Source organism: Coregonus lavaretus (genome assembly GCF_964263955.1).
Source record: "Coregonus lavaretus genome assembly, chromosome: 4".
Classification (NCBI taxonomy): domain Eukaryota; kingdom Metazoa; phylum Chordata; class Actinopteri; order Salmoniformes; family Salmonidae; genus Coregonus; species Coregonus lavaretus.
Window position 1 is genome coordinate 73,394,535 of NC_139991.1, and position 15,892 is coordinate 73,410,426.

Genomic DNA, 15,892 nt, shown 5'->3' on the forward strand with positions numbered 1-15,892 from the left:
AGAATGGACTCTTCAGGAAATGTGATGAGGAACATCAAGACAACATTAGACAACGCTACCGCAACATTCGAGTGAAACACGGCTCAGCATGGCATCTACAGGGTTCCTGTGTCTGGGAGGGTCAGATAAGGAAATACTCCTCTAGAGTCACACAGTAAAAATACACAAAGAAATGAGGACATTTTCCAATCAAACCAGTTTTTTTTTAAAGAGGACCGTGAGTTGACTATGACTATCAAATTCCAAACGACTGTCACATTTGCCGTTCGTATGGACACTTCTCTTCTGTAATGGAGACTGGGCTTTAATTCCTTTCATCTATTCAGTTATCCTGTTTTTCATTTAAAAAAATGTATCTCTTCTTCGCATACCCCGGGGGGTGATTTTGAAATTCTTCCCCCCTCCGAAAGCACATTTGGCATTCCGCGAGTGTAAAGCGGTTGAGATATATTCTGAAACTGCCTGTGAAGCTGCTTCTGAAATCAAAAGGAAGCTCTGGAGGATCAGTGGGGGGCATGAAAATAGGCCATACAGGGGGTGCGTCCCAAATGACACCCTAGTCACTACCTAGTGCACTACTTCTGATCAAACGTAGTACACTATAAAGAGGCTGGGTGCCATTTGGGATGAACACCATATGTCTACCCAATCAGAATACTTGCTTGCCCACTGCTAGCGTATCCACACAATTCCACATTGAGCTAAAAAGCCTCTCCGAAAAGGAAAGCTCCGTTTTTAACCCACTCTTGTCACCTAGCCGTAGTTACACCGGCTCTCCTCTGCAGCACACTCGGGAGCTACGGGGGGGACAACATCAATAAGTACACACTGCTACACCGTTCAAAATGTGAGCTCTCTTTAAGAGGAAGAATAGGGTGAAAATAAGTAAGGCTAGTCATTATTGTGTCAAAAATAGAGACAATATGCTTTTAATGGTGTTTCCCGGAACGCACAAAGGCATGAAATGGAATCTGGGAGCCATGAGGCTCTTAACGGAAACGTCTGCTACTGCTGCTGCTTGCTTCTAATCTTTGAGTGGGGTGTATTCATTTGGAACAAATGGCGGGAATATCTTCTAGACACTAGCTATTAGGAGAAACAATGTTACTGGCCTATAACCATAACTGCCGGTCTCCACATAAAGTCAGGTGCACACTAATACTTTCTGTGTAGATGGATGGTGTTCTAGGATCTGATAATATGATAGTTCTGTTGTGGTGTAGATGGATGGTGTTCTAGGATCTGATAGGATGATAGTTCTGTTGTGGTGTAGATGGATGGTGTTCTAGGATCTGATAGGATGATAGTTCTGTTGTGGTGTAGATGGATGGTGTTCTAGGAACTGATAGGATGATAGTTCTGTTGTGGTGTAGATGGATGGTGTTCTAGGATCTGATAATATGATAGTTCTGTTGTGGTGTAGATGGATGGTGTTCTAGGATCTGATAGGATGATAGTTCTGTTGTGGTGTAGATGGATCTGATAGGATGATAGTTATGTTGTGGTGTAGATGGATGGTGTTCTAGGATCTGATAATATGATAGTTCTGTTGTTGTCACGTTCGTTGAATGACGGGTCAGACCAAGGTGCAGCGTGATATGCGTACATGTTTATTAACGTAATAAACAACACGACAAAACAACAAAGGAAACGAAACGTGAAGTCCAAGGTACAACACACAACATACCTTACAAGGAACAAGATCCCACAACTAGACAGTGCCAATAGGCTGCTTAAGTATGGTCCCCAATCAGAGACAACGAGCGACAGCTGCCTCTGATTGGGAACCACACCGGCCAACATAGAACTAGACATACTAGATCCTAAACATAGACAAAGCACAACAAGGAATATACACACCCTGACTCAACATATAAGCGTCCCCTGAGTCAATCGTGACAGTTCTGGTGTAGATGGATGGTGTTCTAGGATCTGATAGGATGATAGTTCTGTTGTGGTGTAGATGGATGGTGTTCTAGGATCTGATAGGATGATAGTTCTGTTGTGGTGTAGATGGATGGTGTTCTAGGATCTGATAGGATGATAGTTCTGTTGTGGTGTAGATGGATGGTGTTCTAGGATCTGATAGGATGATAGTTCTGTTGTGGTGTAGATGGATGGTGTTCTAGGATCTGATAATATGATAGTTCTGTTGTGGTGTAGATGGATGGTGTTCTAGGATCTGATAGGATGATAGTTCTGTTGTGGTGTAGATGGATCTGATAGGATGATAGTTCTGTTGTGGTGTAGATGGATGGTGTTCTAGGATCTGATAATATGATAGTTCTGTTGTGGTGTAGATGGATGGTGTTCTAGGATCTGATAGGATGATAGTTCTGTTGTTGTGTAGATGAATGGTGTTCTAGGATCTGATAGGATGATAGTTCTGTTGTGGTGTAGATGGATGGTGTTCTAGGATCTGATAGGATGATAGTTCTGTTGTGGTGTAGATGGATGGTGTTCTAGGATCTGATAGGATGATAGTTCTGTTGTGGTGTAGATGGATGGTGTTCTAGGATCTGATAGGATGATAGTTCTGTTGTGGTGTAGATGGATGGTGTTCTAGGATCTGATAATATGATAGTTCTGTTGTTGTGTAGATGAATGGTGTTCTAGGATCTGATAGGATGATAGTTCTGTTGTGGTGTAGATGGATGGTGTTCTAGGAACTGATAGGATGATAGTTCTGTTGTGGTGTAGATGGATGGTGTTCTAGGATCTGATAATATGATAGTTCTGTTGTGGTGTAGATGGATGGTGTTCTAGGAACTGATAGGATGATAGTTCTGTTGTGGTGTAGATGGATGGTGTTCTAGGATCTGATAATATGATAGTTCTGTTGTGGTGTAGATTGATGGTGTTCTAGGATATGATTTTGGGTAAAACATTTTAACTCCAAGCACAGATCCAGTGTGACGCATGGAAATGAATCATGCAAACAGTTTTTTGTTATTGTGACACGGCATCAGTGAGATTCGACCGTATCATCTTCTGTTCTCTATCCGTGGAATTAGTCCACTGTGCCACCAGGATGGAGCTAGCATGCCATGTTTTTACGCATACAAAGCTGTTCATTTTAGTCTATTCAAACAGACCCCATTTCAAAGGAAACAAGCAGGGGTGGCCAGATAGTGGGCGCGGCCAACACACCTAACAGGATAGAGGGTTTTGTAGATGCTGAGAACAGAATGTATATGTTTTTAAATAACGTTCTTAGAACGTTTTCTGAAAGTTACTAAAGTCACACAATTTTTTTAGAAAGTTCCCAGAATGTAGTAAAAGTATGACATTAAATAGAACCACATGGGAACTTGTGTGGAATGTTCTGTGGAAGTACTGAAATTCCCACAGAAGAACGTTTCTTAAAGTTCTCTGAACAATTTGAGAACATTCCCAATGTCAAACCGTTTGGATAATCTTCTTTAAGCATGACCAACATTTTAATTAAATGTAACCATGTTTGAACTTTTAGGAAAAGTTTTGTTAAAGTAATGAAATACCAAGAAAGTTTTTTTTTGTCAAGTTCCTTAAATGTGCTGAGAATTGTTCAGAGCCAAGCAACTATCCTGCACCATTTCCAGAAAGTTGTGGGAAGGTTGTATGCAAAATAACCATAGGACAACCACGCTCTCAAGAAACATATGGTTCTCAGAACGGTATGTGCTAGCTGGGCCAGTCTTCTTTAACATTTGATGTTTTATTTATTCTCGACCTTTTATTCCTCTGAAAAAAAAACAGCAACTGCAAAACTCTTCACTTGCCTGCACAACCATAGCAAAAACTCAATATGTCTGTCCCTGTGTGTGAATGTGTGTGTGTGTTTAAACGAGTGTGTGTGTGTGTGAGAATGTGTGTGTTTGTGTGTGTGTGTGTGTGTGTGTGTGTATGAGAGTGTGTGTGTGTGGCTCATCAATACTGTACCCACTGAGAGTTCATCCAACTCTGGATCTAGTTCAGACCAGAGACCGGAGGGGCTGTATTTACCCAGTGCTGCTGTTTGGTTCTCTCAGGGACTGTGGGAGTGTCAAGGGGACCTGTGAGGACGAAGCCTCCATCATCTACGCCTGGGCCCGAAATGCCCCACCCACCAAGCTACCCACAGGTACACAGTCTCTCTTTCTTTTTCCCTTCAATCTCTCTCTCTCTCTCTTTCTCTCTGCGTTTCATCTTTCTCTCTCTCCCTCCATATTTCTCTCTTCTCCTTCATCTCTCTCACTTTCTCTCAGACTCTACCCCAGTGCTCTCTGGAGAGTAGAGATCAGACTCTACCCCAGTGCTCTCTGGAGAGTATAGATCAGACTCTACCCCAGTGCTCTCTGGAGAGTAGAGATCAGACTCTACCCCAGTGCTCTCTGGAGAATAGAGATCAGACTCTACCCCAGTGCTCTCTGGAGAGTAGAGATCAGACTCTACCCAAGTGCTCTCTGGAGAGTATAGATCAGACTCTACCCCAGTGCTCTCTGGAGAGTAGAGATCAGACTCTACCCCAGTGCTCTCTGGAGAGTAGAGATCAGACTCTACCCCAGTGCTCTCTGGAGAGTAGAGATCAGACTCTACCTCAGTGCTCTCTGGAGAGTACAGATCAGACTCTACCCCAGTGCTCTCTGGAGAGAGTAGATCCATGATTGGTAATCCTGTGGCTTTAGCCTGCGTTATTGTAATTGCTCTCCAATGAGTTCTCTCCTTATCAATGCATCTCAGCCTTGCAGCCCTCACAGAGACCTTAATTGGTAGTGCCTGTCTGATTTTTCATCTTCTCTCCCAGATGTTGGTTTTAAAGTTGGAGGGAAATCCAGGATCACTTACTTTGTGCTGCAAATCCACTATGGGGATGTCCACGCTTTTAGAGGTGAGTGGTGATGAGACTTCAGTAGGGTTGAAAGATTCCTGGTAACTTTCCCAAAATTCCCAGGTTTTCTAGAAATCCCGGTTGGAATATTCCTGGAATCATTAAGGAAAAAGCAGGAATGACAGTGGTCACCAACCCTGTCCCTGGAGCTAAATGGTATACAGGTGTCTGATCCAGTCCAGCATTAACACACCCGATTCAGCGAATCAATTCATCTGTTTTAGGGCCGGGTTGGAGCAAAAGCCTGTAACGCCCCTGTAGCCCTGCAGAACCAGATTGGGTGACCACTGTATTAAAACAAGTGATGAATTCACCTGGACTGTAATATTGTGCCTGCTTTTGTATTCAAATACAGTACCTGGTCATTATTGTACAGTTCATTACTCTCATAATGAATACATGTTTATCACCAAGCGTTTCCAGTTTTGTTTTTATTCAGGCTTTCACTACCAGGTTAATTTAATTAGGTACTCAGTTATTGTTCCCCCACAGCATTAAGTGTTATTGTTCTCTTCCCCCACAGTGAGCTCCCAAAAGACTCAACAGTAAACCTTTGTGTAGTTCCACGTTCGCTGCGATAGCTTCGCCCTCAGTGGCAGCTGACAGACAGTTCTTTCACCAAGTGGCCATTGATTGTACATTGAGGGAGGCTGCTTCCCAAACGCCACCCTATTCCCTATTTAGTGCACTACTTTTGACCAGGGCCCAATAGGGGAGTGTATTGTCATTAGAATACTACACTGGAGTGGATGTCTCTTTTCCCCCATAGAAGTCAGGACAGGCACACAATAGTTGACCTAACAAAAAAGGGTATTTTCTTAGGGAAATGACTGGGCTGCCTGAAGTTACCGGGCTGCCTGATATTACCGGGCTGCCTGATTTTACCGTGCTGCCTGATTTTACCGTGCTGCCTGACATTACCGTGCTGCCTGATATTACCGGGCTGCCTGATTTTACCATGCTGCCTGATATTACCGGGCTGCCTGACGTTACCGGGCTGCCTGACATTACCGTGCTGCCTGATATTACCGGGCTGCCTGGAGGCAGCATGCAAATGTTGCATGTCAATGACCCGAATCACAAACAATAGGTGGTTTGGTGGAATTTACCCAGAAAACAAAGAGACGCTAAACCTCGTAATGGTGTAGTTAATTACCGTAAAACTTCAACTAAACGCTGAGTCTCAAATAGCCGCCTATCCCTTTTAGTAGCCAGCCAACGGCACACATTTCAGCAAATAAACGGCTGTTTCAAATAAATGCCGGGTTTAAATGAATTTTTTAGGAGGTTACCATGAATTACCATGAATTGTTAACGAGGTTTAATGTTTGATTTGTTACATTTAAATAATTCATTAACGACTCGGGCACATTATGACAATCATCAATTTGTATTGCCAGTAAGAAACTGCTATCCATTGGCTGCTAACAGCTGAGAACTGCTAGCTAACTGGAAAGCACAAAAACAGTCAACACCTCGGGAGTGCAGGGCCCTAGAACTGTACGAACCAGTCAACACCTCGGGAGTGCAGGGCCCTAGAACTGTACGAACCAGTCAACACCTCGGGAGTGCAGGGCCCTAGAACTGTACGAACCAGTCAACACCTCGGGAGTGCAGGGCCCTAGAACTGTACGAACCAGTCAACACCTCGGGAGTGCAGGGCCCTAGAACTGTACGAACCAGTCAACACCTCGGGAGTGCAGGGCCCTAGAACTGTACGAACCAGTCAACACCTCGGGAGCGCAGGGCCCTAGAACTGTACGAACCAGTCAACACCTCGGGAGCGCAGGGCCCTAGAACTGTACGAACCAGTCAACACCTCGGGAGTGCAGGGCCCTAGAACTGTACGAACCAGTCAACACCTCGGGAGTGCAGGGCCCTAGAACTGTACGAACCAGTCAACACCTCGGGAGTGCAGGGCCCTAGAACTGTACGAACCAGTCAACACCTCGGGAGTGCAGGGCCCTAGAACTGTACGAACCAGTCAACACCTCGGGAGTGCAGGGCCCTAGAACTGTACGAACCAGTCAACACCTCGGGAGTGCAGGGCCCTAGAACTGTACGAACCAGTCAACACCTCGGGAGTGCAGGGCCCTAGAACTGTACGAACCAGTCATCACCTCGGGAGTGCAGGGCCCTAGAACTGTACGAACCAGTCAACACCTCGGGAGTGCAGGGCCCTAGAACTGTACGAACCAGTCAACACCTCGGGAGTGCAGGGCCCTAGAACTGTACGAACCAGTCAACACCTCGGGAGTGCAGGGCCCTAGGACTGTACGAACCAGTCAACACCTCGGGAGCGCAGGGCCCTAGAACTGTACGAACAGCTGTGTATACACAGTCAAAGAGGATAATCATTATTCAGCCAAGAAACGTTTTTTTTTTGTAAATGGAGGCATACCAAGACAAAAGACGTGTGACACAGTGTGTAAATGATAACGCATTAGTGCAGGAAATGAAGAAATTGATTAAAATGCTGGACGTGAATGCTGGAATTAAACAATGAACTATGCAAATGAGTGCTCTCTGGAGAGTAGAGATCAGATATGTGTGTGTGTGCGTGTGTGTGTGTGTGTGTGCGTGTGCGTGCGTGCGTGCGTGTGCGTGCGTGTGTGTGTGTGTGTGTGCGTGCGCCCACATCTATTACAATGCAGCCCAGCTTCTCAGTATTATTGTATGTTAATAGGCAGCTCCAGAGAGAACCCTATGGTATTGCTGTGTAGCCACAGGGCAGGAGGCCTGGTGCTACAGCTACCCGCGGCGGCGCTAGCTTACCTCAATGGGCTTGCCCGGTGTTTTCCCCCGTGTAGCCATGGCTAGCCTATTGGGTGGGGGGGGGGGGGGGGGGTGGGGGGGACTCAACCTGTGTCCCAAATGGCAACCTATTCGCTAAGTGGTGCGCTACTTTTCGACCAGAGCCCTTGGGCCCTGGTCAAAAGTAGAGCGCTGTATAGAGAATAGGTTGTCATAACTGTGCTGTAATTGAATAATGTATTATGGTGCTTTTACAGTCGTAATGGGAACACCTGCGGGTAGAGAGAGAACCAACTGGGCTCCGTTGAAACTGCATTCTGTCTAATTCGTTCATTTGTTGTCGTTGTCGGCTAATTACACGTTTTGTTTCAGACCACCATAGAGATTGCTCAGGACTTACCTTACGAATGACTTCCAAACCGTAAGTGTTATATTATAACAATTTAGCTGTAATACATTTCTATATTTCCAGAAAATACTGTGTAATCATTTCCTGTAATTTATAGCCATCATATATGCCTGCAGCTTCTCAGGCTAGTTGGATTGGGTTGGGACAGACACAAACTACCCGGTTGGATTGGGTTGGGACAGACACAAACTACCCGGTTTGGATTGGGTTGGGACAGACACAAACTACCCAGTTGGATTGGGTTGAGACAGACACAAACTACCCGGTTGGATTGGGTTGGGACAGACACAAACTACCCGGTTGGATTGGGTTGGGACAGACACATACTACCCGGTTGGATTGGGTTGGGACAGATACAAACTACCCGGTTGGATTGGGTTGGGACAGACACAAACTACCCGGTTGGATTGGCTTGGGACAGATACAAACTACCTGGTTGGATTGGGTTGGGACAGACACAAACTACCCGGTTGGATTGGGTTGGGACAGACACATACTACCCGGTTGGATTGGGTTGGGACAGATACAAACTACCCGGTTGGATTGGGTTGGGACAGACACATACTACCCGGTTGGATTGGGTTGGGACAGACACATACTACCCGGTTGGATTGGGTTGGGACAGACACAAACTACCCGGTTGGATTGGGTTGGGACAGACACCAACTACCCAGTTTTGGGTGATTCATTCAGTTGAGTGGAGAGAACGTTGTAATTGTATTGGGCTGCGTCCCAAATGGCACCCTATTCCCTTTATAGTGCACTACTTTTTAACATGGCTGATAAAGCTCTTGTCAAATATAGTGCACTACTTAGGGAATAGGGCACCATTTGGGACATACCCCTGGTATGACCCATTTACCTGCAATACTTATCAACTGTGGGCAGCATCACAAGTGTGATGTGAGTGGAACGATGTCCCAACCCAGCACTTTGTATTGGCCCCCCTTATGTGAACTAAAACGGCGGATGAAAACGCTGCAACTACAGTAGGTATTGTACTTCAAACTATGTGTAAGCAAGTTTCTTAGGATTCAAACCTTCTCAAACAGCCTAATTCGGCCTCCCGAATGGCACAGTGGTCTAAGGCACTGCATCGCAGTGCTAGCTGTGCCACTAGAGATCCTGGTTCGAGTCCAGGCTCTGTCGCAGCCGGTTGCGACCGGGAGACTCCATGGGGCGGCGCACAATTGGCCCAGCGTAGTTTAGGGTAAGGGAGGGTTTGGCCGGCAGGGATGTTCTTGTCCCATCGCGCACTAGTGACTCCTGTGGCGGGCCGGGCGCAGTGCACGCTGACTCGGTCGCCAGGTGGGGGGGTGGGGGGGGGGGTGTATGTGTGTGTGTGTGTATATATATATATATATCTCTGTATGTACAGTGAGGGGAAAAAAGTATTTGATCCCCTGCTGATTTTGTACGTTTGCCCACTGACAAAGAAATGATCAGTCTATAATTTTAATGGTAGGTTTATTTGAACAGTGAGAGACAGAATAACAACAAAAAAATCCAGAAAAACGCATGTCAAAAATGTCAAAAATGTTATAAATTGATTTGCATTTTAATGAGGGAAATAAGTATTTGACCCCTCTGCAAAACATGACTTAGTACTTGGTGGCAAAACCCTTGTTGGCAATCACAGTTGGCCACCAGGTTTGCACACATCTCAGGAGGGATTTTGTCCCACTCCTCTTTGCAGATCTTCTTCAAGTCATAAAGGTTTTGAGGCTGACATTTGGCAACTCAAACCTTCAGCTCCCTCTACAGATTTTCTATGGGATTAAGGTCTGGAGACTGGCTAGGCCACTCCAGGACCTTAATGTGCTTCTTCTTGAGCCACTCCTTTGTTGCCTTGGCCGTGTGTTTTGGGTCATTGTCATGCTGGAATACCCATCCACGACCCATTTTCAATGCCCTGGCTGAGGTTCTCACCCAAGATTTGACGGTACATGGCCCCGTCCATCATCCCTTTGATGCGGTGAAGTTTCCACCTCCATGTTTGACGGTGGGGATGGTGTTCTTGGGGTCATAGGCAGCATTCCTCCTCCTCCTCCAAACACGGCGAGTTGAGTTGATGCCAAAGAGCTTGATTTTGGTCTCATCTGACCACAACACTTTCACCCAGTTCTCCTCTGAATCATTCAGATGTTCATTTGCAAACATCAGATGGGCATGTATATGTGCTTTCTTGAGCAGGGGGACCTTGTGGGCGCTGCAGGATTTCAGTCCTTCACGGCATAGTGTGTTACCAATTGTTTTCTTGGTGACTATGGTCCCAGCTGCCTTGAGATCATTGACAAGATCCTCCCATGTTGTTCTGGGCTGATTCCTCACCGTTCTCATGATCATTGCAACTCCACGAGGTGAGATCTTGCATGGAGCCCCAGGCCGAGGGAGATTGACAGTTATTTTGTGTTTCTTCCATTTGCGAATAATCGCACCAACTGTTGTCACCTTCTCACCAAGCTGCTTGGCGATGGTCTTGTAGCCCATTCCAGCCTTGTGTAGGTCTACAATCTTGTCCCTGACATCCTTGGAGAGCTCTTTGGTCTTGGCCATGGTGGAGAGTTTGGAATCTGATTGATTGATTGCTTCTGTGGACAGGTGTCTTTTTATACAGGTAACAAGCTGAGATTAGGAGCACTCCCTTTAAGAGTGTGCTCCTAATCTCAGCTCGTTACCTGTATAAAAGACACCTGGGAGCCAGAAATCTTTCTGATTGAGAGGGGGTCAAATACTTATTTACCTCATTAAAATGCAAATCAATTTATAACATTTTTGACATGCGTTTTTCTGGATTTCTTTGTTGTTATTCTGTCTCTCACTGTTCAAATAAACCTACCATTAAAATTATAGACTGATAATTTCTTTGTCAGTGGGCAAATGTACAAAATCAGCAGGGGATCAAATACTTTTTTCCCTCACTGTATGTATGTCTCTCTCTCTCTCTCTCTCTCTCTCTCTCTCTCTCTCTCTCTCTCTCTCTCTCTCTCTCTCTCTCTCTCTCTCTCTCTCTCTCTCTCTCTGTATGCATGTATGTATGTATGTATGTTTGGGGTCACTTAGAATTCTCCTTGTTTTCGAAAGAAAACTATTTTTTTGTCCATTAAAATAACATCAAATTGAAAAGAAATACAGTGTAGACATTGTTAATGTTGTAAATGACTATTGTAGCTGTCATATGGTCAGATGAAACCAAAATATAACTTTTTGGTAAAAACTCAACTCGTCGTGTTTGGAGGACAAAGAATGCTGAGTTGCATCCAAAGGACACCATACCTACTGTGAAGCATGGGGGTGGAAACATCATGCTTTGGGGCTGTTTTTCTGCAAAGGGACCAGGACGACTGATCCGTGTAAAGGAAAGAATGAATGGGGCCATGTATCGTGAGATTTTGAGTGAAAACCTCCTTCCATCAGCAAGGGCATTGAAGATGAAACGTGGCTGGGTCTTTCAGCATGACAATGATCCCAAACACACCGCCCGGGCAACGAAGGAGTGGCTTCGTAAGAAGCATTTCAAGGTCCTGGAGTGGCCTAGCCAGTCTCCAGATCTCAACCCCATAGAAAATCTTTGGAGGGAGTTGAAAGTCTGTGTTGCCCAGCGACAGCCCCAAAACATCACTGCTCTAGAGGAGATCTGCATGGAGGAATGGGCCGAAATACCAGCAACAGTGTGTGAAAACCTTGTGAAGACTTACAGAAAACGTTTGACCTGTGTCATTGCCAACAAAGGGTATATAACAAAGTATTGAGAAACTTTTGTTATTGACCAAATACTTATTTTCCACCATAATTTGCAAATAAATTCATTAAAAATCCTACAATGTGATTTTCTGGATTTTTTCCCCTCATTTTGTCTGTCATAGTTGACATTACCTATGATGAAAATTACAGGCCTCTCTCATCTTTTTAAGTGGGAGAACTTGCACAATTGGTGGCTGACTAAATACTTTTTTCCCCCACTGTATCTACATAGGCGTACAGAGGCCCATTATCAGCAACCATTCAGTCCTGTGTTCCAATGACACGTTGTGTTTGCTAATCCAATATTTATCATTTTAAAAGGCTAATTGATCATTAGAAAACCCTTTTGCAATTATGTTAGCACAGCTGAAAACTGTTGTGCTGATTAAAGAAGCAATAAAACTGACCTTCTTCAGACTAGTTGAGGATCTGAAGCATCAGCAATTGTGGGTTCGATTACAGGCTCAAAATTGCCAGCAACAAATAACTTTCTTCTGAAACTCGTCAGTCTATCCTTGTTCTGAGAAATGAAGGCTATTCCATGCGAGAAATTGCCAAGAAACTGAAGATCTCATTCAACGTTGTGTACTACTCCCTTCACAGAACAGCCCAAACTGGGGCGGCAGGTAGCTTAGTGGGTAAGAGCGTTGTGCCAGTAACCGAAAGGTCGCTGGTTCTAATCCCCGAGCCGACTAGGTGAAAAATCTGTCGATGTGCCCTTAAGCAAGGCACTTAACCCTAATTGCTCCTGTAAGTCGCTCTGGATAAGAGCGTCTGCTAAATGACGTAAATGTAAATGTAAATGTAAACTGTCTCTAACCAGAATAGAAAGAGGAGTGGGAGGCCCGGTGCACAACTGAGCAAGAGGACAAATACATTAGTGTGTCTCACAGGTCCTCAACTGGCAGCTTCATTAAATAGTACCCACAAAACACCAGTCTCAACATCAACAGTGAAGAGGTGACTCCGGGATGCTGACCTTCTAGGCAGAGTTGCAAAGAAAAAACCATATCTCAGACTGGCCAATAAAAAGAAAAGATTAAGATGGGCAAAAGAACACAGACACTGGACTTTTTCTTTGCAACTCTGCCTAGAAGGTCACATCCCGGAGTCCACATGTGCATGTTCAATAATTCTTTATGGTTCATTGAACAAGCATGGGAAACAGTGTTTAAACCCTTTACAATGAAGATCTGTGAAGTTATTTGGATTTTTACGAATTATCTTTGAAAGACAGGGTCCTGAAAAAGGGACGTTTCTTTTTTTTTGCTGAGTTTATATAAGTAATGTATGTAAATCATTTGGATATATGCCTATTGTAAATGTGTACTGTTGTTGCGTCGCCATTTTTATTGCAAAAATAAATACAAGTACAAACATAACTATTGGCCTATTGTAAATGTACAATCAATCAATCAATTTTATTTTATATAGCCCTTCTTACATCAGCTAATATCTCGAAGTGCTGTACAGAAACCCAGCCTAAAACCCCAAACAGCTAGTAATGCAGGTGTAGAAGCACAACACTACCTGTTGTTATGTTTGGCGCCTATTGACCCAATTTTTTTTATTTTGATTCTTTTTTTTCAATGACATGTATTGCTAAAATAAAGGTTTAAGGAAATACAGACATGCACCACATTACTAAAAGAAAAAAATAACTGCTCAATCAAGCCTAATAATCTTGTAAATGTAAAAGCAAAGCTTGCATTCATTTCATTAAAAAAAAAAACATTAAAAGGTAGTGGAATGGGATAATGTCTTACTGTGGTGTATGAAGAATCCAATACCCATTGTGGAAGCACCTCCTATAAGAGTATGAATTAAGCTGTTTGAGAAGGTTTGAATCCTAAGCAACCTGCCTACACATTGTTTGAAGTACAATAGACCAACACAGCTACTGTAGTAGGCCAAAGCTGTGTGCTGGAAAACCTTGGTAGAGCATGGGTGGAGTCGGCATTGTGGCTCTCATGTGAATTTCCTTTCTTTATAGGCTTCAGACCAATGCCTATTCTCACTTAAGTCGTAGTTTTTTGTTTTTAATTTATAAATAGTTTGTGTGACCTGTGCTGTCAGAGAGAAATTACATTATTGAAACAGGTCATTAACCTAAGTTAAATTGTACCGTTCCTCTGAGTGATGGAATAGGAGGGGGCTGATGGATAATGGTGCCGGCTTTGCTCCGCTTTGTGCTTTATCTCCATACTCCAGTTTCACACCACTGCCATACTGCTGGATGGGCACATTTTGAATCTGTAGCAGTCTGTCTCCATTCTGGCTCAAACTAGAGGGAGTAATGTCTATCTTTGGTGTCTTGGGTATAACAAAGTATAGCAAGCTGCTGCCATTCTGGCTCATAAGCTAGGTTCCCATCCAATTGGCGATAGATTTTCATGCAAATATTTTAAGATCTGCATAAAAGCAATATGCACATTTTCAGACCAGAGATGTGTTTCCATCAAATGTACTTGTTGCGGATAAAAGGCTGTGCGTGATGACGTTGTGCACATAAAAATAACTTTTGCGTTTAAATTCCCATGTACCGAGAAAAAAATAAAAAATAAAAGTTAAATGGGTTTCTATTGCATTTTCAACTCTACTGATGTTATATTCCACTACAAATGTTGCGTCATATAGCGAATGTGTCCACTTTTGTCTTGGCACGTGATCTCTAGCCAACAGCTCGCAGATACTGTTCCTCTGATATGTGTGGTCCTCTGTAGCTCAATTGGTAGAGCATGGCGCTTGTAACGCCAGGGTAGTGGGTTCCATCCCTGGGACCACCCATACGTAAACATGTATGCGCACATGACTGTAAGTCGCTTTGGATAAAAGCGTCTGCTAAATGGCATATTATTATTATTATATATTATATTATATTATTATATTATTATATACAGTGTGGGTATAGCATACATTATGAGATAATTATGGATAAGAGGGAGATTCTTTTTATTTGTCAAACGACAGCCGAGCATCTAACATCACGTCACCAGAAAAATACCCTTTATATTTATTAGAAAGGAGCATCAAGCTCATCACCTTGCACTTTCACCACCCTGTGAAGTTTATAACATATTTAATCTGTAGCCTGATAAACTGCATGCTTTCCCGAGTCGCAGTGGGAGGACCACACAACATATCATCGCGTGACTCAAAGTTTACTTCGATATGATGGTTATTATATCAATATTTGCGCATAAAGACATTTCCACTACCATTTCTCGCATAATTAATTTTACAGACACAAAAAGATCCCACCTTGTCTATCGTATTTTGTTTTGTTGACATTTGGAAAGTTGACAGAAAAATGTGCTGTTTCCATCAGGCCTGTCGTGACATTTATTATCCAACATGTACTTTACTCACATAAAAAGGTTTAATGCACCTGTTTAATGTCAGTGTAAAACTGACTTCAGATCAGTTTCCACTAACATACTATCCACCCTGTAAAGAGTCATTGTAAAATCATCTCACCACCCGCTGACTCCAGATCAGTGTGTGACTCAGCCCCTGTGTCTATCCTCTTTCCACAGACAGCCCTTCATTGCTGGCATGTATCTGATGATGTCTGTGACCACCGTCATCCCTCCAGGAAAGAAAGGTATGTTGTGTGTGTGTCTGGTTGCATGTCTGCGTATCTGTCTCTGTGTCTCTGTGTCTGTCTCTGTGTCTCTCTATATCTGTCTCTGTATCTGTCTCTGTGTCTCTCTGTATCTGTCTCTGTGTCTCTCTGTATCTGTCTCTGTGTCTCTGTGTCTCTGTGTATCTGTCTCTGTGTATCTGTCTCTGTCTCTGTGTCGTCTCTGTCTCTGTGTCTCTGTGTATCTGTCTCTGTGTCTCTGTGTATCTGTCTCTGTGTATCTGTCTCTGTGTATCTGTCTCTGTCTCTGTGTCTCTGTGTCTCTGTGTATCTGTCTCTGTGTCTCTGTATCTGTGTCTCTGTGTATCTGTCTCTGTGTCTCTGTGTCTCTGTCTCTGTGTCTCTCTGTCTCTGTGTCTCTGTGTATCTGTCTCTGTGTATCTGTCTCTGTGTATCTGTCTCTCTGTCTCTGTGTCTCTGTATCTGTGTCTCTGTCTCTGTGTCTCTGTGTCTCTGTATCTGTGTCTCTGTGTATCTGTCTCTGTGTCTCTGT

At 43.9% G+C, this 15,892-nt stretch overlaps 1 protein-coding gene across 1 annotated transcript in view; it reads left to right on the top strand.

Annotated features, from left to right (window-relative positions):
- The window catches only part of pam (peptidylglycine alpha-amidating monooxygenase), a 135,632-nt gene that overhangs the window by 36,083 nt on the left and 83,657 nt on the right, over positions 1 to 15,892 (top strand). The window contains exons 5-8 of the mRNA XM_084159541.1: positions 4,011 to 4,102; positions 4,766 to 4,849; positions 7,976 to 8,024; positions 15,293 to 15,360. Coding sequence (XP_084015667.1) covers positions 4,011 to 4,102; positions 4,766 to 4,849; positions 7,976 to 8,024; positions 15,293 to 15,360 — 293 coding nt within the window. The remainder of the gene's footprint in view (positions 1 to 4,010; positions 4,103 to 4,765; positions 4,850 to 7,975; positions 8,025 to 15,292; positions 15,361 to 15,892) is intronic.